Source organism: Taeniopygia guttata, chromosome 17 (assembly GCF_048771995.1).
Source record: "Taeniopygia guttata chromosome 17, bTaeGut7.mat, whole genome shotgun sequence".
NCBI lineage: Eukaryota > Metazoa > Chordata > Aves > Passeriformes > Estrildidae > Taeniopygia > Taeniopygia guttata.
In genome coordinates, this window is record NC_133042.1 from 2,365,138 (window position 1) to 2,391,093 (window position 25,956).

At 48.9% G+C, this 25,956-nt stretch overlaps 1 protein-coding gene across 16 annotated transcripts in view; it reads left to right on the forward strand.

Moving 5' to 3' along the window:
• The window catches only part of CACNA1B (calcium voltage-gated channel subunit alpha1 B), a 313,183-nt gene that overhangs the window by 148,718 nt on the left and 138,509 nt on the right, over positions 1-25,956 (forward strand). For 10 of the 16 annotated variants that reach the window (XM_072936724.1, XM_072936713.1, XM_072936715.1 and 7 more), the window contains exons 7-10: positions 1,254-1,357; positions 17,857-17,972; positions 25,065-25,121; positions 25,749-25,823. In XM_072936724.1, coding sequence (XP_072792825.1) covers positions 1,254-1,357; positions 17,857-17,972; positions 25,065-25,121; positions 25,749-25,823 — 352 coding nt within the window. The remainder of the gene's footprint in view (positions 1-1,253; positions 1,358-17,856; positions 17,973-25,064; positions 25,122-25,748; positions 25,824-25,956) is intronic. The other 6 variants (XM_072936719.1, XM_072936727.1, XM_072936728.1 and 3 more) reach the window with 1 other exon arrangement.

Genomic DNA, 25,956 nt, shown 5'->3' on the forward strand with positions numbered 1-25,956 from the left:
CTGTTCCCTCTCCTCCTGTCCCTGTTCCCTGGAGCAGAGCCCGACCCCCAGGCTGTCCCCTCCTGTCAGGAGCTGTGCAGAGCCACAGGGTCCCCCCTGAGCCTCCTTTTCTCCAGGCTGAGCCCCTTCCCAGCTTCCTCAGCCTCTCCTGGGGCTCCAGCCCCTTCCCAGCTTCATTCCCTTCCCTGGACATGCTCCAGCCCCTCAGGGTTCTTCTTGAAGAGCCCAGGATGGGACACAGGATTTGAGGTGCCTCAGCACAGGGGTGGTCACTGCTCTGAACACACCATGGCTGGGACAGCCCAGGTGCCATTGGCCTCTTGCCTACCTGGGCACACCTGGGCTCATGTCCAGCCACTGTTACAGCACCCCAGGGCCTTTCCCAGCTTTCCAGCCCCAGCCTGGAGCTGTGACCCAAGGACAGGACCCTTGGTGACCCTCAGCCCATTGGTGTGACCCCATGGATCCACCCTGGGCTGATCCCTCTGCAGGGCCTGCTGCCCTCCAGCACATCCACATATCATCCAGTGAACTCCATCCCTGCAGGAATGTGCCCCCTGTTGAGTAAACAAGTTACCCTTTGTCCCCTTAAAAAGGAAAAAAAACCAGAAATTTCTCTCCTCAATTTAGTTAAAAGACACCTCATAGGACCCTGGAGACTTCACCTCAAACTAAGGATAGCCAATTGCACAGAAGTCAAAAAGTCCTGCCTAAGCAATTCACTAGAAGAGAAGAGAACAAAAGAAGTAAATCACTTTTGTGAAGTGTTTTAGCAGGAGCAAGAACTTCTTGCCCTGACTTGGTTTTTCTCTGTAAAGATCTTTTTTATTTTGCCTTTTATTAAAACTTCTTTGTTTCCGGCACTGTCACAGGAGCCATCCTGCTGCTTTTATGCCACCTGGGGTAGCTGAGTTATCAAGGGTATAATGCTTATCTCTGAGAGCTTATAAGAGCTGCCTCAAAGAGACAAAGTTTGACATCCCCTCATCTGGTCAATGGCAAAGATAGCAGAGGGAGGGATAGCCCCACTAGAGCTGAGGAAAAACCATGGTGTGGATGTTGGGACAATCAGTTGGGACAATTGGCTGGAATTTCAGCTGGTGAACACAGCAGAACTGACCAGGACATCAGTGGTGGACACTCCTGTGGAATTCCAAGGGGAATCTCCTCTGCCCTGCAGGTTCTGTGTGGTGTTTTCTTTCCCAGGTGAAATAATACTTGTGTTTGTCTCTCCCTTTTCCCTTTGTTTCCAGACAAACGACGCTGCAGGAAATACCTGGAATTGGCTTTACTTCATCCCTCTCATCATCATTGGCTCTTTCTTCATGCTCAACTTGGTGCTGGGCGTCTTATCAGGGTAAGGCACTCATGAATTTCTGTCCCCACCTGGATATGGAAAGGGAAGATGTGTTGATTTTGGCACTGGGGGGATATTGCTGAGAGAGATGGGTGACACATCACGCCGTGTCCCTGTTGGAACCCAGGCCTGGTTCAGGGGTTCTGTGTGGTGGTAAAATCTCTCCTCCAAAGAAAACTCTGCAGCCTCTTCTTCGGTCTCAAGGCAGTTTATTGTAAGCTATCTAAAAGATTTTCTTCTCGGGCTGCTGTGGTTTGCTCACAGCTCAGGCAGAGGCACACACACACCCTGACATCCTCTCTGGCTCCCGACTGCTTCTTCTCTCCCCCTCTGCCCAGGGCTGCTGCTGTCTTTTATATGGTACATTACGTGTTACATGGGTACAGTTTTTCCCCAATGCCTATTACCTATATTAAATGGTGCTTTTCTATCTTTTATATGGTACATTATGTGTTACATGGGTACAGTTTTCCCCAATGCCTATTACCTGTATTAAATGGTGCTTTTCTACTCTAAACCAATCTGTGAGTGCCAACATCACCAAGAACATGGAGGTAAGGAAGAAGAAAGAGGAGGAACAGGACTGGCCTACATTCCTCCATCTTAAAATTTCTGACCCCCATGTACAAAGTAAACCCCCCCCTGTACAGGTGTTAAAACCCCCTTGTACAATACTAAAAAATTCTTCCCTTTACTTTGTAACTACTTCTACTATAATATCTAAACTTTTGTGACTCCTTGTTCCACTTTCAAGGTTAGTAAATCATTCCATGGTTCAAAGCTAAAATCCCAGCTGTTTCCAGCTGCCTGCCAGGGTCTCAAATGCTTCTGACCTGGGCCCGGAACATCCAAAAATGTCTGAGGAACATTTTGAGTTCCAACATGTCCCCTTCCCACATATCCCACCCCATCCTCTCTTTGCAAGGGGATATTTCTGTACAGTCCTAGGATGGGGGGGAACTGGTGAAAAACCCTGCTCTGAGATGATTCTGGATCCAGACCCAAGTGTGAACTTTTGTGTGGAATTAGACTGATTTGGGGCAGTGCAGCCAACACTTCTGTGCTGCCTTGAAAACTTCCTGTTCCATCAGGAACCTGCTGGTGCCAATAAAATGCTGGAGTGGGATGTGGAAATGTGGATAATGCATTTGGTGAAGTTGTGCAGCCTGGGGAAAGGGGAACTCATTCTCAAGGCAATTAAAAGATCTCAGGTTTGGGATTTTTTTTTTTTTTGGTGGTGTTTTCTTGCATCTGATTTTTTTGTTGACTTGTTTTGGTTGTTTGATCTCTGCCTGCTTGAGCCAATGTCTGGATTTTGGGGACACACTGGCCCCTTGATGTTCAAACCCAGGGGCCAGCCAGGGATTTGGTGTTTGTTGCAGCTGAGTTTTGGGGTTGGACCTTTTCAGGAATCAAGGTGCCAAGTCTGAAGCTGGAACATTCCCAGCATCTGGGGAGATGTGATCTGGAATTAACACACTCCAGGACTAGAAAGCTCTCAGACTTGGCACCTCATTTTGCACTAAGTTTCTTCTTAGATCATGCAGGCAGTTAAGATCATAGAAATGTATTAAAATCTGGATTTTTTTTCTGCCTCTTGGGGAAGAAAAAATGAGTTGTTGCTGCTGTGTGGTAAAAGCCCTTCAGTGCTGCACCTTTCCTCTGCCTTTTAAGAGTGACTGGAGAAAGGAAAGTGTTTTCCAAAGAACATATCAATGATTATTTATATTATTTTGTTATTATTTTCCTCCTCAAAGCACAGTTGGGCAGCAGTGCAGCGGTGTTTGAGGAGGGGATAGGGCTGTGGGTGAGGCCGTGTAACACCCTTCAGTGCAGGAATAATCATCACGATCAATAACTGATCAATCCATTTATAACTGATCAAATCCTTTTATAGGGCACCCTGGTGTATCAGAAGCTTTGTCTGATGGCCGATTTTCAGGGATTACTCCAGCAGGGCTGAGTGTGGTTCATTAAGTGCCTCATCTCCCTCATTCCACAGTGGGATTTAAACCAACCCAAAATCCTGCAGGCTCCTGTTCCTTTGTGCTGGAATCAAAGGGCTTTGGTGAGCTGGAGCTGGAGACTCTGTCTGACTCTCCTGAAAACCTCTTGTTGCTTGGGGCAAAATATGAATATTATATAGATGTGTATCTCCTCTTAAAAACAAGCACATCCCTGTGCAGGATTCCCTTTGTTAGTGGTGAGGATAAGAAAATCATCTTCACGGAGGGGAGCCTTTAATTTCTGTTTCACAGAGTGGTTTGACATCCTTGCTTGGAATAATTCCTGGGGAGAGGCTGAGGAAATAGACATCACAGCACAGGTGTGGAGCACAGGGCTCCTGGTGGGCTTGGAGCTGCTGAGCAGGGAAGGAAAAAGTTATAAAATTTATAAAAATCCTTTTCAGTGAGGGTGGGGAGGCCCAGAGCAGCTGTGGCTGCCCCTGGATCCCTGGAAGTGCCCAAGGCCAGGCTGGACACTGGGGCTTGGAGCAACCTGGGTCAGAGGGAGGTGTCCCTGCCCATGGCAGGGGGTGGAATGGGATGAGCTTTAAAGTCCTTTTAAACCCAGACCATTCCATGATTCCATATCCAAATGGAGGAGTGATAAGAAGACAGCAGAAAAAAGGAAAGCCCCTCAGAAAGCAGATACTGTTGTGCTCTGCAGCCAAAAGCCCAGACAGCACAATGGAAAAAAGGGAAAAAAAAAAAAAAAAAAAAAAAAAAAAGATAAATTTCTTTTGGAGTCATTGTTTGCCTGGGTTTCTTCATGGAGAAGTTGACTTCCATAGGATAGAGCTTCACTCAAGGACATGAAGCCATCACATCAGCTCCAGCTCCTGCAACTGAGACTCCTGGCAACACCCCCCACCCTATTTCAATAAAACAAAGTTGATTGAGGGTTAGGGAATCCACAAACAGGCCCTAAATGGGGTTAGCTCAGCAATTGCTCATCTGCTGCTGATTTTCATGACCTGTGCAGCTCATGGCCTTTCATGTGATCCTACAGATCTCAGGGGAATGCCGTGCTCTGCTCTGCTTCCCTCCCATTCCAGAGAGGGAACAGAGGGCAGGACAAAAGGATGTGATGCCCTATCCTGGTTTGTACAGACGTGTTCCTGCTAAGGGAGGCAGGAACCTCCCCTGAAATGGAAAATGTAAACCCCCTGCCTCTTAATTATTATAATTTTGAAATTAAGGGGCTCTCAGGTAAAGATATGAGAATAGGAATAACAGTTCTTTAACAGGGAAATTAAAAATACAAATGCAATAGGATGAAGAAAGAAAACAAACCCCTGCCAGAGTCAGAGCAGGCACCTTGTGTGTCAGGGAGGTGGCAGCAGTCCCATCCCAGGGTGGCTCAGCCCTCCTGCAGTTCCAGCTGTGCTTCTGCTGGAGCAGGATCCTGCACAAGGGGGGAGTTTTCCTCTGGAGCTCCAGGGCTGGGGGAGATGGGCCTGGGCTCCTCTGGGAATGCAGTGGGGAAGAAAGCTGCTCCTCTGGGAATGCAGTGGGAAGAAAGCTGCTCCTCTGGGAATGCAGTGGGGAAGAAAGCTGCTCCTCTGGGGATGCAGGGGGAAGAAAGCTGCTCCTCTGGGAATGCAGTGGGGAAGAAAGCTGCTCCTCTGGGAATGCAGTGGGGCAGAAAGCTGCTCCTCTGGGAATGCAGTGGGAAGAAAGCTGCTCCTCTGGGAATGCAGGGGGCAAAGGCTGCTGTGCTGTTCCCAGGTCAGATTGTATCCAGGTAGGAATGCTCGGCTCCTCCCCTGGGCAGAGCCTCTCCCCATGGATGCTGGAATTTTCTCAGCCATGCAGGGACACTCAGTGGCCATGAAGAGCAGAGATCTCCTGGAGGGAGGATTGGCTGTGGGAGAGAGAAAGAAAAAACTGCCCAATGAACAGAGGAGAACTGCCCCAGCTCTGACAGATGGGAATTGAATACACACCCCAGCCACATCTTGCATTTCTAGCCTGAGACATGCCCCCAGGAAAGAGCTGCAAAGCTGTGTTCGGGTCACTTACGTTCTGAGCTCATGTGGGGTCTTTATTATGTCTTTTTTCACAAAGCCTCTGTTGGAATCACAGAATATCCTGAGTTGGAAGGGAACCCCAGGGATCCTCCAGTCCAAGCTGGTCAGGTTGTGTTTCATTTTCCAACCCTTTGCCATGTACAGCACCAGCGGGGTGGGGTTAAGCTTAAAAATGTCCCTGCTTGCACCCTTTTAGGATTTACCTGGCAATTTTTCCTTGCTGTTAGTTTTGAGCTCTTATATTTATGCACCTCTGTGGGCAAAGAGGAAGCTGCAAATTTCTGAAGGAGGTGAGCAATTACAATAATTAATATGGCAATAATTAATGTGGCAAGAATCCCAGACTGGGTTGGGTTGGAAGGGACCTTAAAGCTCATCTCATTCCACCCCCACCACACCTGCTCCTATCCTAGGCTGCTCCAAGCCCTGTTCAACCTTGCCTAAATCAAAAATGACAACAAATTATTGAGCTTCCTCCTAAATTGTGCAGAATTTTGTCATAAATCTTGATGGAATTTTCTGCTTTTTTAAATTATTTGTGAATCCATATCAACACTGAGCAGATACCAGTTATTAGTGGGTTTGGCTCCTGGGTTTGCCTGTTTGAGCAGCTTCTGATAAATTGACTCTGTTGGGATGCCCAGAATCACCTGCACCCAAAATGTGCAACAAGAGATGAAACTTGCGTTGAAATAAAGAGCAAACAACCTTCCCTCTCTGCTGATTCTTCTGGAATCATGGGACAGGATGAGAGGAAATGGCCTCACGTTGTATTAGGGGAGGCTTAGGTTGGATATAAGAAGAATTTTTCATGGAACATTGGAATGGGCTGCCCAGCATGTCAGCATCCCTAGAAGTGTTCAAAAAAACGTGTGGAAGTGGCACTTGGGGCCACAGCTGATGGTTGGATTTGCTGATTTTAGAGGTGTTTTCCAACCTGACGGATTCCATGATTCTGTTTCAGCAGCAAAGGCAGGGAAGTGATGGGAGATGTGGAAGTTTGGAAAAGTCAGAATATAGAAATGAGCCCCAGTTGGGGTCCAGGAAGCTCAGTAACTCCTGGTGGTGCCACAGGCATGTTGGGCTCTCCGTGGATGCTGGGCTGGACCTACTCACCCTGGTGCCAAGGATGGGGCTCTGGTTGGGGAAATTGGGATCAGCTCCTCCTTGCCAGGCTCGATAGCAGTGGAAAATACAGAAATTGTATCATGGAAATACAGGAAATACTGTGCTGTTTTCCAGGGGGATTGAGAGATTTCCTGGAGTGGTGCAGTGGTCAGAGGTGCACAAGGGAGCTGTGACTGAAGGAGCTCCAGAAATCCTGGGAATCTGGTTGGTTTTTTGCTGAATGTCTGGGGCTCTCCCAGCCTGGGGCTCTCCCAGTCCTGCTGAGCAGGACTCAGCATCCTCTGGAGCAGTGGTTTTGTGTCCCTTGTGGGGGATTTTCCTCTCTGCTTCTCACTTTGTACTCCTCCCCTTTCCATTTTCCTTCCCTGGTGCTTGATTCTTCCGTGAACCAAGAAAACTCAGCAGCCTGCAGAACCCAATAGAGCAGAAAAATACAGATTATTTCCTTCTGCAGAGCTTTTGCTGAGTGTCACAGCTGATTTGGGAGCTCAGGACTGCGCAGGGCCAGGAGAGCAGGATCTCCCTTTTGATACCAATAACATCCAGGAGCTCATTTCCTTCTTGTGAACTGTGGAATTCAGACCATGGCTGTGTTCTGCCCATCCATGTGCTGGGAATTGTGCTGGGGTGACTCCTCAATCACAGACACACACAAGAAAGGGGAAAATATAAATTATAAAAATAAATAATTGAAAACTAGGTGGAATTAGGAGAGGTCCTTGGGTGATGCTATCCCTGTTTCAAAAGCTGGGGCACTTCCCAAAACTGAGGTGATATTTTCTAAGAGTGGAACAACTTCAGTGGTGAAAATATTTAGGAATTCGTATCCATAATGTATTTCCCTTGGAACATCTTTCTGTGCTGTCTGCAGTGGGAGGTTATTAAATGATTTGTAAAGTCTTTAATTGTGATCTATGTAGCAATGCAGGGGACTACAATTTTTCCACAAAAAAAACAACAACAAAAAAAGATTTGCTGCCTCTGGTGGCACCATGAGTTATTCTGACTGCAAACCATGGCAGGAAGTGCTGACCCCAGCTGCCCTCCTGAGTCCCTCAAACATGGGGTCATTTGCTGCTTGGGATGTCACGACTTCCCTTCTGGCCACAAAACACCCTGAGATGATCCCCATGAATTTTTTTGTTGAACTCTGCCCATGGTTTGCAGCGAGCAGGGGAAAATCCACACATGCAGTTGAGAAGTGCTGCCCCAGAGTGAATCTTTTTCTGATTTAATTCTGGTTTCTTGCCCTGTGCCCCCAAGGGCTGGGCACCCCCAACCCCAACCCCAACCCCACCCCTGTGGCAGCAGCTCTCTAGCCACAGAGAGAAACAGGCAACTTTCCAGGCATCGTTCTGGGAAAGGCTGTGAGAAGATCAGAGAAAAGAATGAGGAACAATTCTTATCTTCACTTGCTGCACCTGGTATTGTGAACAGGTGGAACATGTTGTGGAGATTTGTTTACTGAAGGGTGGTTTCTTAATTAGCCAATGGTGATGGTGTTTTAAGTAAAGGACCAATTAGGTCCACCTGCAGTGAAGCAGGGTATAAAAGTATGGGTTTCTTAAAAAATATTATTCCTCCTTAAAAAATATAATAACCTTCTGAAATATGTTAAATCGATGTCAATTACTACGTGGCTGGGGACCCGTTGCCCTGACATACCCCAACTCCATCCTCATCCTCATCTCCACCCCAACCCCAACTCCATCCTCATCCCCATATCCATCCCAATCCCAACTCCATCCCCATTCCCATCCCCATCTCCATCCCCATCTCCATCCCAACCCCAACCCCAACTCCATCCTCATCCCCATTCCCATCTCCATCCCAATCCCAACTCCATCCTCATTCCCAACTCCATCCCCATCCCCATCTCCATCCCATCCTCAACTCCATCCTCATCTCCATCTCAACTCCATCCTCATCCCCATTCTCATCCCCATCCCCATCCCAACCCCAACTCCATCCTCATCCCCATCTCAACTCCATCCCCAACCCCAACTCAACCACATCCCATCCCCACTTTTTCTTCCCACTATTCCCTCCCTCAGCAGCCCCTTCAGTGCTGTTTTTCTCCCCCTGCTGCTGTTCCCCTCCCAGCCCTCAGCCTCTCCTCATCCCAGCTCCCAGCATTTCCCACAGCCTGTTGGGATTATGGGGTTTCCTACAGCTCGGGTATTAATTTTGCCTGCTAATGAGCTGCATGGTGCCACACAATACATTGGTGAACTGCTTTGATGATTTGGATTACACAATGCAAAGAGGATAAACGTTATCCTGGGATGCTGGGAGGAAGATGATTGAACTTATTTCAAGGCTAAGTGCTTTTTGGCACGGATTCAGGCGGGGGGAGCGCTGAGGGTGGCGAGACAGCCGGAATTCTGGCCAGAGAGGCCATGCTCCCAGAGTGATGCATTGGGATCCTGGGAGTCTGTCCCTCTGAAGTGTGAAAAATGCTGCTTGTCATGTCCTCAAATATTTATGGTGAAGCCTGAGGTGTTTCCAGCCCAGGCAGTGAAGAGTGATGGTTGCTGCCAGGGTTTACTCATCTGCCTGCGAGAGCCAAGCCAGGGCCGTGTTTACCCCAGAGCTGCTCTGTCCTGCACGTGCCATGTCTCTGTTTCATGGATCACCTGGGGTGGGTGATGCCTTTTTGGGGCTGCCTAAAAACAGAGGCCAGACAAAATTAAGGGAATAAAAAGCAGGTATATTTTTTGAAGGCCTTCAGGTACATTTAGGGCAGACAAATCCCCCCAGGGGCTACACCCAAAATGGACTATGGGTCATGGGTTTCACACTTTTATAGGTTTGGACCATTTGCATATTGGGGGTTCAGCGGCCAATTACAGCTCCAGGTAATGAAGTCATTGACCCCAAGTTTGCTCCTCACAACTCACTTTTGTTTCCATCTCTGGGGCCTGAGGCAGTGAGGGGTCCTTGATTGCCAGGCCTGGAGAGGAATTGTTGTGTCTGCCCAAACTGGGAAAGCATCAGCTCACACTGTGTGTGGAGTTGGGAGTTCTACACTAAAGAGCTGCAGGGTTACAGATCTATGGGAAATAGAAAAGCTCAAATCCTAAGGCATCACAGGAACTCTGGGGAGATGTTTGGAATGGGTGCAGCAGCTTTGGGTGCAGCAGGAGCCTGGCAGGGGACACAGCTCCACCTGTGCTGGCACCTTGAGGGGACAAGGGGCTGGGAAAAAGGGGCAGGGAAAAGGGGATTAATTCTTTTTCTCACCCTTTTCTGAGCAGTCTGCAGCCTGGATGCTTCATCCCACCAAACACCCTCCCAGTGCTGTGCTCCGGGCTCCCTGGGGGATCTCTGTGTCTCTGCTGTCCTGGGGTCACTGAGGTTTTTTGTGGTGTTGGAGCAGCTCCTTGGGAGGCAGCACAGCCCCAGCCCCACTTCCCTGAACCCAGCTGCCTTGGGGACTTGCATTGCTGAATTTCATGACAAGTTTTCCCATCCTGAGGACTTTTGCCAGATTGAGATCATAAAACCTCCTCCTGCAAGACGTGCAGAGGCTGGAGGAGAGCGGTGCTGATTAATTTGTCACAATGGCAAAGTGTTCTTCTGTCCTCCTTCCCCTCATTACAGAGACAATCCTTCATTTCCCTGCACATTTGTTCCCAGTCCACTGGTACCTGCTGCGATCTGACTTTGCCTGGTGTTAATTATTTGCAGCAGAAGAGCTGCATCATGGAAAGAGATGAGATTCTGGCTTTCTCCTTGCTTTTAGTCTGTTCCAAGGCTTAAAAGGGAGGGGAAAGAGAAGAGAAAAAGCAGAATTCTTTTTTCCCTTTTTCTTTGCTCATCAGCCTTTTTAACAAAGCCATCATTGCAAACATGAAATGAGGGAGACATTTTTGTTTCCTGGTTTCTTGCAGGAGGGGGCAGTGACTGATCCTACTGAATGTGGGTCCTTTGCTCCTTCTGTGGTTTTGGTTAGTCCAGGAGAGCTGGGCTTCCTTTATTTGCCCTTCTCTTGAGCCACAATGGAAATCAAAGTCTGAAATACAAAAATGATACAGAGGAGACCTAAATTTGAATTTCATGGGGCCTCTGCTTTGTCCTGTGAGTGGAAACTTGAACAGAACCAGAGATTCATCCTGCAATTGCAGCAGGCTGAGGCGAGGAGATAAATGGGGCTTTTGTACTCCTTTTTCTCCCTTTTTCAATGCCTCCTTCCAGCCAGGTTTGCCCAGCTGTGGCACTTGCAGATTTCAGATCAGATTAGGGGGACTCAAAGTCAAATTAGCACAAGCTGAATGTAAAGACAAAGGAAAGGAGGGAGGAAGATGCTTTGAAGGCTTCACCTCTGTGCTGTTCCACTTCTCTCCCCAGAAATACAGGACATTTCCCATACCTGGCCTGCATTTGAAGCCTCTTGGTGCTGTGGCAGGGATTGAAGTGGCTCTGGAGCCTGACTGGGTGCTCAGAGATCATTCTCTCTGAGATACTCCCATCCTTATCAGCTGCTGGAGGAGAGATGAGTGTTCCCACCGTTAGAGCAATGAGAAGAAAGCAGGAGCAGCTCTCCCTGTGCAGGATTGATGGAGCCAGTGCTAATTCCTCAGCACTGGATATTAGGATGGATTAAGCAGCTTTTTGGGCTCAGCCTGGACTTTCCCAGTGGGATCCTGGCTGGCTGCAGCTCCAGGTGAAATAGAAACAAAAATGTGTTTCTTGGGGCAGCCTGGGGTGGGTGAGGAGCCACAGAGCTTTGTCAGCTCAGGCCTCTGGGCTTTCCTTCTTTAATAAACTCTGACTTCTCAGCAAAACTTATCTTAGAGGTGCCAGCTGTCACCAGCACAAAGGAATTCTAAAAAGATTCTGGCTTTTCAGGTGAATCCATTGTTTGGTTTCCTCTCATTCCATCACTTTTCAGTGTGCTCTCCCTGTGCCCCACAGATGGGCTTTCTTTCACCTCCCTCAGGTTTTTCCTTGCCCAAATGAGGTGCATTTCCATGCTTTTCCTTCTTGTTCCATGTGCCCTTTCCAATCCAGATGCTTTGCCTGTGTTCAATGGTGACCCGGTCCTGATTTTTAGAACTATTTGAAACGAGTGATTTAACAATACACCACGTTCATCTCTGTTCAGGTTTTCAGAGCAGTAAGTCAGAGGCATCAAATTATTTTTAGTTTTCCCTGCAGATTTCTGAGGATTTTGTCTGTGGATGAGAATAATCAAAGTCAGCTCATCCTGAACTTTTCCCTGGTCCTTGCTGCGGTAAAGAACTGATGTTACGGGGAAGAAATCTGTGGTTTTGCTGCTCTCCTGTCATTCTGTTTGCAGCCCTTGTGGGTGCAAAGTGCCAGCTAAGATTTGTCCTCTTGGGTTTGCATCTTCCCAGCTCTGGGTCATGTCCAGGCAGTCGGAAATTGCACTGCTTTTCTATTTTCTATAAACAAGCTGTGGGTCTGATGGTAGATAAAACTAGCGCTGAGAGATAAAAGAAACAATGGGAAGGATTCCACTGACTGATGAATGAAAAAAAAAGATATTTGCTTTTACAAATAAACTTTAGGTTTGCTGATAAATGAAATTAGACATTGAAAGATGAAAGAAACAATGGGGAAACCCCTAAATTCCATAAGCATTAAAAATTAAAAGGGAGGGCTATACATTAGAGGGAAATCTTTGGTATCAGGGGTATCAGGAAGTCTGAACCTCTCAAGTACCTCAGCCAATGGGGAAAGAGAGAAGGGAAATTGGGATAAAAAGGAGGCTGTGTCCTCTAAAACTTCGAGAGACTCCAGGGAAACGCCCCATGGCTTCTCCCTTTATTCAAAAAAAGTGAAAGGACTCTCAGGAATTTGCCGAGGTGACACTGTTGAGGCAGAACGGGAATGAATATACTTTGTTCAGAAGGCTGAGAGTATAACTCTGATTTATTTCAAAATACATTGCTCTTTTATACAGAGCTTCGTGCAGACCAACTCTATTGGTCCTGAAGTGAAAACACCCCACACTAGTGGTGTACAGTGAATGATGTACAGTAGAAAAATTAACTATAAATAATATGAACAACAAGAGAGATAAGGAACTTATTTACATTCTTTCTCAGCACTTTCTCAGGCTTCTGCCTGGTTAGAAATTTTCCATTTTCTCTTTGACTGAATCTGAGACCTACACCAAGGCTATGAAAAAATTGTGCTGAATTAACAAAGAGGCTGAGAACCCAAATACCAAGACAGCAAGAACTGGATAGCAGAGGGCTGTGAAACACCTGGATGTAACCAATCACACACTCTGAGAAATGCAGGCAGAAAATGAAGGAACAAGACAAAGGCACCAATCAAGAAGTGTGCACTTAGTTACTTGTAGAATCTATAAAAATGTGTGTAATGTAAACAATAAATGGCTTCTGCTTGATCATATTGCTCAGTTGTCCAGGAGTCCTGGATTTCCCACATCCAGGCAGGGCTGGCTGTCCCCATGGCTCCTGAGGTCTCACCTGCCATCCAGGCCCGGCTTTATGCATTCCTTGAATGTACTCGGGCTCAAGACCAAGCCAGTCCTAAAACTCATTGGATTTTTTTTTTTTAATGTTAATTTGGAGAGTTGAATTCCAGCAGTTCTTCACAGCTGCTTTCCAGGAGCGGCTGGCAGAGTCCTTCCAGGATCTGCTGCTTTCTCAGCCACACTTCAGCTCCGTGGATGGCGGCTGCTCTCCTGTGCAGAGTCTGAGATTTCCTGAGATGTGAACAGCTAATTACCTGTGCTGTAATTACGAGTCGCTAATCACCAGCACCATTAGCGTCAGCGGTGCTGTCTCATCTCTCTCTGCCTCTTCCCCGCGGTTTCTGGCTGATTTCTGAGCAGCAAACCTGAATTGCAGAGCTTTGAGGATGCCATCAGTCTTGTGCTGCCGCTGCCCTGGGCGTGCGCCATGCAAGCCAAAGCAGGAGGAGAATTTAGGATGCTCCATCCCAGCTCTCTGCTGTCACACAGGAAAGTTAATCACACGCTCAGGGGATGAAGATTGTGGTTTGTTGATTTTTTTCCCTCTTTGATGTGACAGTATTTTTTATTTAAGGCCAACGTGGATAAAGTAGTTATAAGAATTTCATTGGTTGATTATGTTTGCTGACCTGGTGGTTATTCAGGAGCTGCCTCTGTCTCTTGTGTGGCTTGGGGGGCTCTGGAATTGCCCTGGAGTGGCTGTCTCAGTGCATATTTCACAGCGAGATTGATTTCCCTTCTCCACCCACCAAGGTGGAAAGCAACAACCATCCATTTCCTGGTGACATTAAGTACCGGCCACTCTCGAGGAGAAAAATGTGACACATGGAGCCTGACTGGATGTGGTTTCCATGATGGATGCACTGCCTTGTTCCTGCTGTCCCTGTGCAATCAGCTACAACGTGGGCAGGGACACCTTCCACCATCCCAGGCTGCTCCAACCCATCCAGCCTGGCCTTGGGCACTGCCAGGGATCCAGGGCAGCCACAGCTGTGCCGTGCCAAGACATCTCCAGCCTCACAAAAAAACATCAGTGCACATTGCAGAACTGGCCAAAGGGTGGAAAACCAGCTCTGCAAAAAATCCTGCAGGTAAAGTTGGGCAGGAAGCAGCAAATTCCTGCTCAGGTTTTTCCCTTTCTGGTGATTTGGGAGATTTTTGCAAGTCAAAGGCATAAATGGGAATTATGCTGAATAAAAGAGGAAACCTATTTACTGCTCCCAACCCTTCCCATGGGGCTCTCTGTTGTTTTCATTTGGAGCTGGCAGGGAAATTTCAGTTGAAATGTTTTTAGATGAAATACAGCATTTTGATATAATTTTCCCCCTTTCTTTGAATGTGTTCTGAAATCTGTTGAAGAGCTCTCAAAGGGAAATTCTGGGAGTTTTCTAGTTGCAGCAAATGGGAAATGTTTCAGTTCCTGAATGGTGATGGATGTAGTGGAAGAGACACACATAATTTATTATTTCATTTCATATAGAAAGCCTTCTTTTCAACAAGTCCCAGCTTCACCAAACCTCTCTGCCATCTCCTGAAATGAGAAAGAACAAGTGGAGCTCCTTTCACCAGGAAGATCCAAAATCAAAACCCTCCAGTCTTGAACCTGATTGTGCAGCAGCTCTGGATCATTCAGGAAGAATTTCGTGTGCAGAGACCCAAGGAATTGCCTTCTCCTGGAAGTTACATTCCCAAATTCACCAGCAATGCCTGGACAAGGCTGTGGACAAGCTCGAGCAGTGGCCCACAGGAACCTCAGGGGTTTCAGCAGTGCTGGAGCTGCCCCTGGGTCAGGAGAACCCCAGGACCAATCCAGGCTGGGAGGAGCAGCTGGAGCAGCCCTGAGAGGGAGCTGGGGGTGCTGTGGGTGGGAGCTGGAGCTGCCCCAGCCCTGAGCCCCCTGCCCTGGGCTGAGCCCAGCGTGGGCAGCAGGGCAGGGGGATCCTGCCCCTGTGCCCTGTGCTCAGCTCAGACCCCACCTGCAGAGCTGCCCCAGCCCTGCCCAGCACAGGGAGGAGCTGGAGCTGCTGCAGAGATCCAGAGCAGGGCCAGGGGGATCAGAGGGATGGAGCAGCTCTGCTGGGAGGGAAGGCTGGCACAGCTGGGGTTGTTCACCTGGAGAGGAGAAACTTTGGGGTGACCTCAGTGTGGCCTTGCAGAGCCTGAAGGGGCTGACAGGAAAGATGGAGAGAGACTGTCCAAGGGCCTGGAGGGACAGGACAAGGGACCATGGTTTCACAGTGCCAGAGGGCAGGGATGGATGGGATATTGGGCAGGAATTGTTCCCTGTGAGGGTGGGCAGGCCCTGGCACAGGTGCCCAGAGCAGCTGTGGCTGCCCCTGGATCCCTGGCAGTGCCCAAGGCCAGGCTGGATTGGGCTTGGAGCAGCCTGTGACAGTGGGAGGTGTCCCTGCCATGGCACGGGTGGCACTGGATGAGCTTTGAGGTCCATTCCAACCCAAACAGTTCTGGGATTCTGTGGTGGCCAAAGCTGCCAGTTCCAGGGAGCAGAAGGTGGCTTTAACCTCACAATGTCCCTCACTGGTGCCTTGGGACATCTGTGTTTGGCTGTACAGAAACTGCAAACATGAAGGGTTGCAACTTCCAGCAGTTTCTCCCTCATTTTCTTACACTTTTAAAGTACAGACTTTCTGCTTGAGATTTTGGACTCTGATCCTTGTGGGGTCCTTTCTGTTTTGTGCTTCTGCAATATAAAGTTGTGATAAAAGGGACAAGTCCTGGGTAACTTTTACTGTCCTCAGGCCAGACAGGACCTGGCAGAGGATGAAAAGCTCTGAAGGAGAGCTCTGCCTTTGCTGCTCCTGAGGGGTGAGGGGGCAGTGCCATGGCTCATCTGCTGTCCTTCCTGCCCACGGGGCTCCTCCAGGAAACTTCCCACTGCTGCTGTCTCCTCCTTTGGGAAGCCTGTGCTGACGCCAGCCCCCAACGCCACGGCTGGAAAATGAAATGCGTGTTTCACCTGGTGCCTGATCTCAGTCCTCCTGCTCCAGACACAAATCCAGACTGAGGGAAGGTCCCTGGCCCCAGGCAGCAGGAGCTGAAGCAGGAATGAGAGTGTGGAAAGGGAAGAGGGGTGACACAGGTGACATGTGCAGGACCTGGGATCCCCCTGGGGATGTGCTGAGCTGTCAGCTCAGAGCTGAGTTTGGACTCCCTCTGTTCCAAGGATGGAGCCAGGGGCTGTCCTGGCAGGTGGGGACAGGAGAGGGGAGTCAGGAGCCTGGGATGTGCTCCAAAATGAAGATTCCAGCTCAGCCCTCCCATCAGTGCCAGGCTCTCCCTCAGTCCCTCCTCCGTGGGTCACATTCCTGCCAAACGAAGCACAGGTGGCACCTTTGAAGGACCAGCTGCAGATTGTGAATGCAAAGCTGCCCCTGGCACTTGGAGCTCCTTTTCTCCCCATTCTTCCACCTTCTCCCAGCTCCTGCTCCTTGCTGGCTTTTGGTGAGCACATGTGGGTTGATTAGGTGGGATTTTAGTAAAAATCATTAGTTAGCTGATTGATTAATTAATAGTAAACTGAAGGTGTGAAGGACACAGAAGAGTTAAGATGTGCTGAGGGACTGAAGCCTCATGATCATACATTTATCCACACTAAGCTTTTGTGGAGATATTCCAGTGAGTGCTTAAAGCAGGGATTGCAGGGGCTGGTCAGAGCTCCATAAATGGCAGCTGGACACCTTCATGTGTCCAGAAAATCAGAAAAATCCAGAGGTGCCAGGAATTACCTTGGAGAAGGCCCCAGTGTGTGTTGTCAGGCTGGTGGCTGCTCTTGTTTCTCACCTTCATTTCAAGCAAGACCAGCAGGATGTACTTGGACGTGATTTCTGTGATGGTTGGATGACCTTTCCTTTCTGCCTGCCCTGTTCTAGTGAGGCTACCCAGACTCTTGCTTTCCATGGGATTTTAGCAAACAGCAGGATCCTTTTTACCCTCAGCTCAGGACATCTGGGCTATTTCACCTCAACCCACCCCCACTCAGTTCTCATTTGACCTGTGCTTGTCACAATCACCAAAATCCTGGGAAAACTTGAAGAAAGGCTGACAGGGAAGAGCAGATCTCTTCAGAAAAGTGCTGATGTCGGTGACTTAAACTTGGCTTCTAGAGGAGATTGTGCTGTGGAGAGAGCTGGAGGATGGTTTTTAGCATTGAGGATGGTAATTTGTTTTTCATGACTGTCTGTGGTGTGTGCACATGGAATTTTTCAGGTCTTTTTCAGGATGAGAGAGGCAGCTGAGGAATAATTTGTTGGACTTATGCCTCAGGTTTCAGCTTTTTCTACTTTTCACATTCTGTGCTGGTTTGGTGTGTGGGTCTGAGCTTCATCTGAGGGGATGCTGAGCTCTCTGCACAGAGCAGGGAGACAAAACAATTCCTGCTCCAGCTGGGCACCAAGGACAAATGATCCAAATCTCAGCCCAGGAGCACAAACACCGTGGGCTGGAGAGAGAAAAACAAGCAGGATGGGACTGCCTGGGCTAAAGCTGGAATGGGACAATGAACTCCAAGGTGCCAATGGAGCAGAACTGATCCCAGGGAGAGCCCCCAGGAGCGCTCGTGCATTTTGGGACCATTTTGGTTCATTTGGGTGCAGCCCTGGCTGGGCTCTGGTGCTGCCCATGGTGGATCCATGGAGGAGATCCTTGAATAAATCCCTGATTTATTCTTTAGCTCTGCCCAGTCTCTGTTCTAGGTCAGCTTTCTCAAGGCATCAGGACAACAATAAGCCCCTTGCTGTGCTTTCCACTCCCTGCTCCCGTGCTGGACTCCACAGGCTCCCTGGAAGGCTGAGGTGGGGCTTTGTGCCTGCCCTGGCTGCCTGTGATGGCTTTTCCCTCTCTTGACAGTGAATTTGCCAAGGAGCGAGAGCGGGTGGAGAACCGCCGGGCGTTCCTGAAGCTCCGCAGGCAGCAGCAAATCGAGCGGGAGCTCAACGGGTACCTGGAGTGGATCTTCAAAGCAGGTAAGGCAGGCAGCTCCTGGGCTTGCCTGAATGTGTTTTGGGGCAGGTGAGGTCTGGGGATGGCTCCAGAATTAGTCTGTGGTGTGGCCAAGCCTGGGGAGGGCCCGGCCAGCACTCGTTGGTTTTGTTGGAATTCTTTCTGAGTGGTTGCACCAAAATTATTGTAAAAATATCTTGGTTTGGTTTCAGCAAAACTAAAGGAGCTGAACCAGCTTTATTGCTGAGATCAAAGCAATTTCCCTAATACAGGATAATATAAAAAATGATTGAGTGCCCAAAGCCTGTATAGAGGGGAACTGCTCCTTCCCATGAGTAATTTCTGTTTTATTTACTCCCTGTCCCAGCTGGTTGATCAGCCTTTCTGTGCTGGTAAAACCCACCCAAGTGGCATTTTTATGAGCTACAAGGATCACTTGCATGGGACTCCCCCCAGCCCATATTAACATTGATTTATAACCCCTGGAACTGAACATTGCTCTTTATTGCAAGGCGTGAGCAACTTTAACCAGGACCCAGACACATTAATTTAACAGAAAATAGCATTTTTATCAGACTGCAACGATTACCAATAACCTTCCTGCCTTATGGAGGAGCTGATATTTATATATTGACATAACCACAGTCAATTCTTTCATGCAGCACGGAGAAAATGGGGGGTAATTTCCTCCTTGCTTGCTTTTCAACGTCTGAGCTGAGTGAAAAGGCCTTTTAAAACAATGATGGGGAGGAAAAGAAGTGCTGGTTTCTCAAATGGATTAGTGGGTGCCATTTTAGACAGATGAGCTTCATCTTTGCTCTTTACAACTGAAATGTAAAATAGAAATATCAGCAGTTTATGTGGTGCTTTAAACCCATTATTTCTTGTAGCACTGCACCCGGTGACAATTGAGAGCCACTTGTGTTGTCAGACTTTTATTCACTGTGACTGTTCAGCAGCAACTCAGGCAGCCACTCTTCATTCTGAGCTTCTGGGGGAATGAGAAAATAAAGAATTCCCTTTCCTTTCCATTTAGAATTTGTCTTCTCTTTAGTTTACAGCTTTTGTGCAGCCTCAAACTCAGATTAATTCCTGGATTTCCCAGGCTGGAGCAGGGTTCTCCCTTTCTCATCCTGTCTTGCTTTTAAGGCTCTTGGTGATTTTGGTCTCCTAATCCTGATCTCCATCACTAAAACAGAGCTGAGAATTCCCCTGCAGGGTTGAGGGTGGCTTTGTGTCACTTTGGGGCCTGCTCTGCCCATCACCAGCTGAACTTGGGAGAAACTTGGGATGGAGAAATTACAAATGTACAGTCAACCTCTGCTCCAATTCCCATCCCTGTGGGAATTCCTGGCTCTTCCATTTCTTTGCTGCCAGGAGTGAATAAATGCCACACCAATCTCGAGTGAAACTGCTGGAAAATGCACATTTTTCAGCCTAATAACACACAATCCAGAAGGTTTTGTGGAACAGGGAAGTGCATGCAAAAGAGCTGAATCAGGGAATGTTAAAAATACTCTGCAAAGGCATTGTTGAGAATACAATAGGAATATAAAAGAGCCTCCTAGTACAGCTGAATAATAACAGTAATTAAAATCAGCTTAGCAGTGTTAATAAAATCTTTGAATAAAAAAGCAGCGTGAAGGCAAAGCAGAGCAGAGAATCCAGGCTTTAGGACTGAGGCACTGAAAACTGGGACTGTGCCGTGGATGGGGATTTCTCAGGTCTGGTTTGGGTATTTCAGCTCTGAAATGATCTGGAATTCCTTCTCCAGGATTCAGAGGGGACATTCAGCCAGGGAGGGCAGACAGAAATCCTGCAGCAGCCCCAGGCAGGAGCTGTTTGCACAAAGGGCAGAGCAAAAGCTCCTGGGATTCTGCTTTAATGGAACTCTGGAGGATTTGGTCATTATTCCTGGGAATAGCTAATTATTTTTAAGTCCTTCTGCCAGCCTTGGCCTCGTTGACTCTTGGAGCAAAGAGTGCCCCATGTTAACACTCAGTTTGATTTTAGAAATAAACCAACCCCACGGAGCTGTGTCCTGCCCTCACTTTAAATCCATCACCTTTCTGCAGCAAGAGGAAGGATTCAGGAGTTCTTTTAATTACTTTTCTTTCTCTAATCTCCCTCTACCTTGTTTCATCTTATTTTTTCCTGCTCTAGAGCACCCAGAACCAATCAGCCCAGTCCCCTCTCTTCCCCTGGAAGCCTCATCAGGTTTCCAACATTTCTAATATCCTCCCTGAGCATTTGGTTTGTTTGGTATTTTTCCCCCCTCGTTTATTTTTGATGCAAGGCAGGAAGAGTGGAAAACTGCATTCTAGTGTTTCATAAAATGATGTCTTATTCCTTAGATGGTTTTTGCTCTGTAGTTTTTTACATATTCTGTGCAGTTGCTGGAGCTGGGCAGGAGGTGCCCTTGTCCTTTGTAGTGCTCAGGTTTTTATCTCAAGTGTTGCTTTAGGACCAATGGAAGTGTGAGTGACTAAAATCACTCCTTTACCCCAGCCCTCAGTCAACAATAACTTTAATTTAACATTGTGGTTATTGCTCATTGACTACTCTGAAGTGTCATTAATGTTTCTCATTAATGTCAGTAATTTGAATTATCACAGAATCACAGACTGGTTTAGGGTGGAAGCCCCATCCAGCCTGGCCTTGGACACTGCCAGAGATCCAGGGGCAGCCCCAGCTGCTCTGGGCACCTGTGCCAGGGCTGCCCACCCTGCCAGGGAGCAATTCCTGATTCCCAGTCTCCCACCTGTCAGAATCTGAGGTACTGATGATTCTGAGATTGTAGAAAGTCTCTGTCTTTCAGCCCCGCTGCCAAAGCAGAAGCCATAATTCGTCTGTGCTGGTTTCAAGGTTGTTTATTCTGTTTATCTCTAACATGTTCTGCTGCCCTGCCGCAGCTCTGTCCTGCAGGGCAGCGTGTGGGGCTCTGCCCTCAGTGGGATGGTACAAACATTAAATACCACAAACTACCTGTGCTGGATTTACAATAACGTGCCAATATCTGTCACCTACGTTGGACAGTGTGTCCCCAGCCTGAACCAACAGAAAAATGCCAACACCACAGTGAAACATGGAGGGCATGAAGAAGGAGAAAAAGGACAAGACACACCCAATTTCCTCCATCTTGTCCCCTCTGAACCCCTAATCTAGAAATCTAAAATTTTACTTTTGCACCCGTGCCACACTTAATTATTACTTCTATCAAACACTCAGAGCTGGTAATTCATCCTGTAAGATTGAAAACTCTTTTCCATGGACAGAGATCACAGCCAGTGTCTCTGGGGGCTCTGTCCAGGGGGGTTCCTGACCCCCTGCCAGGGTCCCAGACCTGCCAGGGCAGCCAGAGGGAAGCCCTGGATTCCCACACCCACCTAAACCTCCCCTCCCTCAGTTTGAAGGCAGTTGAACTTTCCAGAGGAATTAAAAAGTGGGGAAACCAAGTGATGCAGGCCATGCAGAGGATTTTGCCCCTGCCACTTTTTCCACTGAATTCCTCAGAACTGCAGGAACTCCAAGGCTGGAATTTTTGGAGAACAGGGAACTACAAGTTCTCCACACAGAGTCGAGAGTTTATAAGCCCACAGATATTCTTTTGATGATATTTCTCTTATCTTGCTAGGACATGAATCATTTGGAAAACACTTTGCTCAGAGACTCAAAGTCTTCCTGTTCAGGGCTAATCAAGTTTAACATCTTTTGCATTATAATTCTTCCCAAATCCACCTTTTTCAAAGCACAAACTGGAGTGCTCCTGTTCTCCTGGAGTGCCAGGCTTTGAGATAGTTTCATCTCTCTCCCAGCCCTCTGTAACTTCAAGGCCACCCCTTGGCAGGGCAGAGCTTTCTGAACTTCAGGTTTCAGCTTTCTTTGTAAGAACAGAGCCCTGAGCCCCTGAGGGAGATGGGAACAGACACCTCCAGCAAAGAGCCCCGGGTGAGATGCCAAGGCAGGGTAATTGCCACAAAGACAAAGCAGAGCTCCCTGGGACAGTGTGACAGCCACTTCTGAGGGCTGCATTTTAATCAGCTTTTCCTATTTACCCTGCCAGAAATTAAATTCATTTAGTCTTTGTTTTTCCTCACCTCTGTGGCCTGTTGAGTGAGAGTTATTTCCAGTAATCTGCTGCTCCTTTGAGCCCCCAATATCCTTTTCCCCCACACCAAAGAGAAGGAGGAGAGGCACCACTTTCTTGGCTGCTTTGCCTTTATTTCCAGCCCAGTCACACCCAGCACTTAATGACCAAAAATTCCTCTTGCTGCTGAGACACCCCTGCCTCTGATACCCTGGCAAAGCCCCTGAGCCTTTGTTTGGAGGCTCAAAATTGCTGCTCTGGTCCCATCTCTGTGCTGACCATTTCTCCTCATGCAGAGGCACCGTTTTGGGGGGGGTTTCGGGTGCCCAATTATCTCCTTCCAGGCTCTGTTAGGGATGACAGAAGGCAAAGCAGCTCCTGAGCCTCTGTTAGGATGCTGGCTGGTGAAAAACCCCTCCTGGCAGTGCTCAGTGACCTGCTGAGCTCTCCTTTTAGCCTCAAAAACCTCCTGGGGTAGCTGTGGTCCTTTGGATTCCCAGAGGACACGAGGCAGACAGGAATAATTATCAAGGGAGAGAACCTGCTGCAGGGGGAGAACCAGGCTTGAGGGAATTTCAGAGGTGAAACTGGGTTGGGTTATTTTAAAGGAACAGCAAAACTGAGCCCAGCTGTGTTTATGGATTGAGATTTGCTTGAGCACCAATTCAAGACCCTGAATTTGGGGCAAAGGTTTGTAGATTTGTCTTGTAAGAGTAATTTGAAGGTGGGAATCCAGTGTAGCAGCAGCCTTTGGGAAGGGTCTCCCATCCCTCCCTGGTGTTTCAGGGCAGCCAGACTGGGAATTGCCATTTCACTCCTCCCATATTTTAGCCCCGAACATCAGTACGGCTTTCCCTGGGGAGGACTTCAGAAGAACCTTTTGGTCTGAGGTGCTGGCTGGTCAGAGAAGTCTCTTGAGCTGTCTGAAAAAGCCCATTTCACTCTTCTGACCTGTCTTAAGAAAACTTGAAAACCACCAGAATTGTAGGTGGGGTTTCAGGCACAACTTGTGGGTTTTTGGCAGGACTTTACACCTTTTAAAGAGCAGCTTTGACCTCACCTGGCATTTTTACCCCTCTCAGCTCTCCTTTCTTTCACATATCTGGTGCATTACTTTGCACTTTTTGTATTCCCTTCCCCTCTGCTTGGTTTTCCAGCCTTCCTCAGCCCTTGGTATTATTTTTCAGCCTTCTCAATTTGCTGTCTTATTAAAGTATCATTCCCTCTCTCTCCCAGATGATTAATAAAGAGATTATATAAGGCTTGTGTGGCTTATATAGGCTTATATAAGGCTGATCCCTCTGGTATCCTTCTAGACAGCTCTCAGCTACACACTTTGATGTTTGGCCTCTGGTTTGTTTGTATTTATTTTTCTGAAGTTACTCTTCCATCTAGACTGGCTTAAACAGACTTTAAAGCAAAATTTGGTGGGAACATGGTGTCAGATGTTTTAGTAAGAGCCCAAATCACATCATTACAGGCGTGGAATTACAGGCGTGTGAGTTTGCCATTTATAAGAATAGAAGGAAGTGTGGAGTTTACCAGCTCAATGTTTTGTGTGCTTTGGGTTGTCCTTTAGCAGATCCCCACATGAGTTTCCAGCAGCAAACCCAAAATCTGTGGTTCTGAGTGTGGTCTCAAGTATTGGCACAGCACTGCAAACCGGCCAGAGGGGTGACAGTGCCCTGGGAAACCTCAGGAAATTGGGTTGTCTTTCACACAGATAAAAATGATTCCATTTTGGGAGGTTGATTTTTAGTGCTTCCTCTTTTTTTTTTTTTTTTTTTAATTTAGGACAGTGCAAGGTTGTATTTTGGAGATAAGTTGCAGAGGAATGGAAGGTGGTTGCAGGCACTGTGCCAGGCAGAGCTCCCCCATGGAAAACTTGCTGTGGATTTTATTTGGACAAAGATTTGATATGATGGCTCTGTGGTGACAGTGACTCTCCTGCCGTGTGGCCCTGCTGCTCTCACCCTGTGCCACCACTCTGCTCCCCATGGCTGAATCCTGACTTTTGGAGACAAAAGAGCATTGATGGGTGTGGAGCATCTTCTCCAAACCATCTCCAGTGTGGATGGGCTTGAGGGACCTTCCTGGGGCTTGTGGGATTTGAGGTGCTGCCTGGTCTGGAGGAAGGCCTTTGGTCTCCAGAGGTGCCTTGGGGATGAGAGCTGGTGAGGAACCCGGAGCGGGTTTGTGAGGAGGGATCTGATGGAGGAAGTGGTTTGTTTGGAATCCTCCCCTGCAGGCTGAGAAGGGCATCCTGGCCTGGATCAGGAGTGGTGTGGCCAGCAGGAGCAGGGAGGTCATTCTGCCCCTGTGCTGGGCACTGGTGAGGGCTCACCTCGAGGGCAGTGTCCAGCTCTGGCCCCTCAGTTTGGGGAGGACGTTGAGGACCTGGAGCCTGTCCAGAGGAGACAACGAGGCTGGAGAGGGGCTGGGAACACAAACCTGTGAGGAACCACTGAGGGAGCTGGGGGTGCTCAGCCTGGAGAAAAGGAGACTCAGGGGTGACCTTATCACCCTGTACAGCTCCTGAAAGGTGGCTGTGCTCAGGTGGGTTGGGCTCTTTCTCCAGGCAGCACTGACAGAACCAGAGCACACAGTGTGAAGCTGCACCAAGGGAAATTTAGGCTGGATATCAGGAAAAAGTTTTTTACAGAAAGGGTGATAAAGTTGTGGAATGGCTGCCTGGGGAGGTGGTGGAGTCACCACCCCTGGGTGTGTTCAACAAAGCCTGGATGTGGCACTGAGTGCCAGGGTTTAGTTGAGGTGTTTGGGCTGGGTTGGACTTGATGATCTTGAAGGTCTCTTCCAAGCCAGTGGTTCTGTGAATTCTGTGCATCCTGTGAGAAACACAGCCCTGAGCCATGAGTTGCTCTGCAGGCTCTGTCAGGGTGGGCAGGGTGGCACTGGGGTGGGCAGGGTGGCACTGGGACAGGCTCCTGCTGCCCCACCAGCCAGTGTCGGTGTCGGAGCAGGGCTGTGAGGAACCTGAGGCTGACCCTGGCCGGTTTTCCTTTTCCAGAGGAGGTGATGCTGGCCGAGGAGGACAAGAACGCGGAAGAGAAGTCCCCTCTGGACGGTAGGTGGCTTTGCTGGGCATTTTCCTCCTGTGCCACGGGAGAGGTTCCACTGCTGTCACTGCCACGCCTTCCTCCCGAGCAGGAGGATGCTCCCGCATGCACCCGGCACAAATCCGGCCACAGAGCCCCTTCTCCAGGCTGCAGGTGGCTGAGGAGCAGTTATGGGACACCCCACGCCGGCCCGGGATGGGGATGTGCCCTCGGGGTCGGTGCCCACGCCCTGCCGAGGGTGGCTGGCTGTGTGTGCAGGGGGTAGAGGCTGCCAGAAGGACGGAGAAGAGCGAATGCGCTGACCGAGAGGAGGCAGGGCTCCGAACGGATTTGACCAAGGGACTGAGCCCCCTGTTAGCTGTAAGCAGTAAGACATAACAGGGTGTGGTGATCCTTCCTTCCGACGTGCGAGCCCAGCGTGGCAGGACGGCCGGAGGAGCCGAGCAGCGAGGCCACGGGGATGCTCCCCCTGTGCCTCCAGCCCCGACAGCCCTTAGGATGCGCCAGCCACTCAAAGCTCAGTTAAAGATTCTTCCCTCTCCCTTTTCTGACCATCTTTCGTCCTCCCATGTCTCCTCCTTTCCCCTCCCCTCCCTCCCCCCCCTCTTTTTTTTTCTCCTCCCATTCACTGTCAGGGAGGGCCGCCTCGGAAGGGCCGATTCCTCAAGGCACGGCGCCGGCAGAGACTGGCAGCGGCAGCAGCTACAACAGTGAGTGGATTGCAAATCACCAGGGGCTTAGGTGGCACACAGGGACAGCTCCCCCCGGCCCGTGCCCAGGTCACCGGTGACAGTCCCCAGGTGGTTTTACCTGGCTGCCAGCCGTGCGGCTCTGCGGAGCATC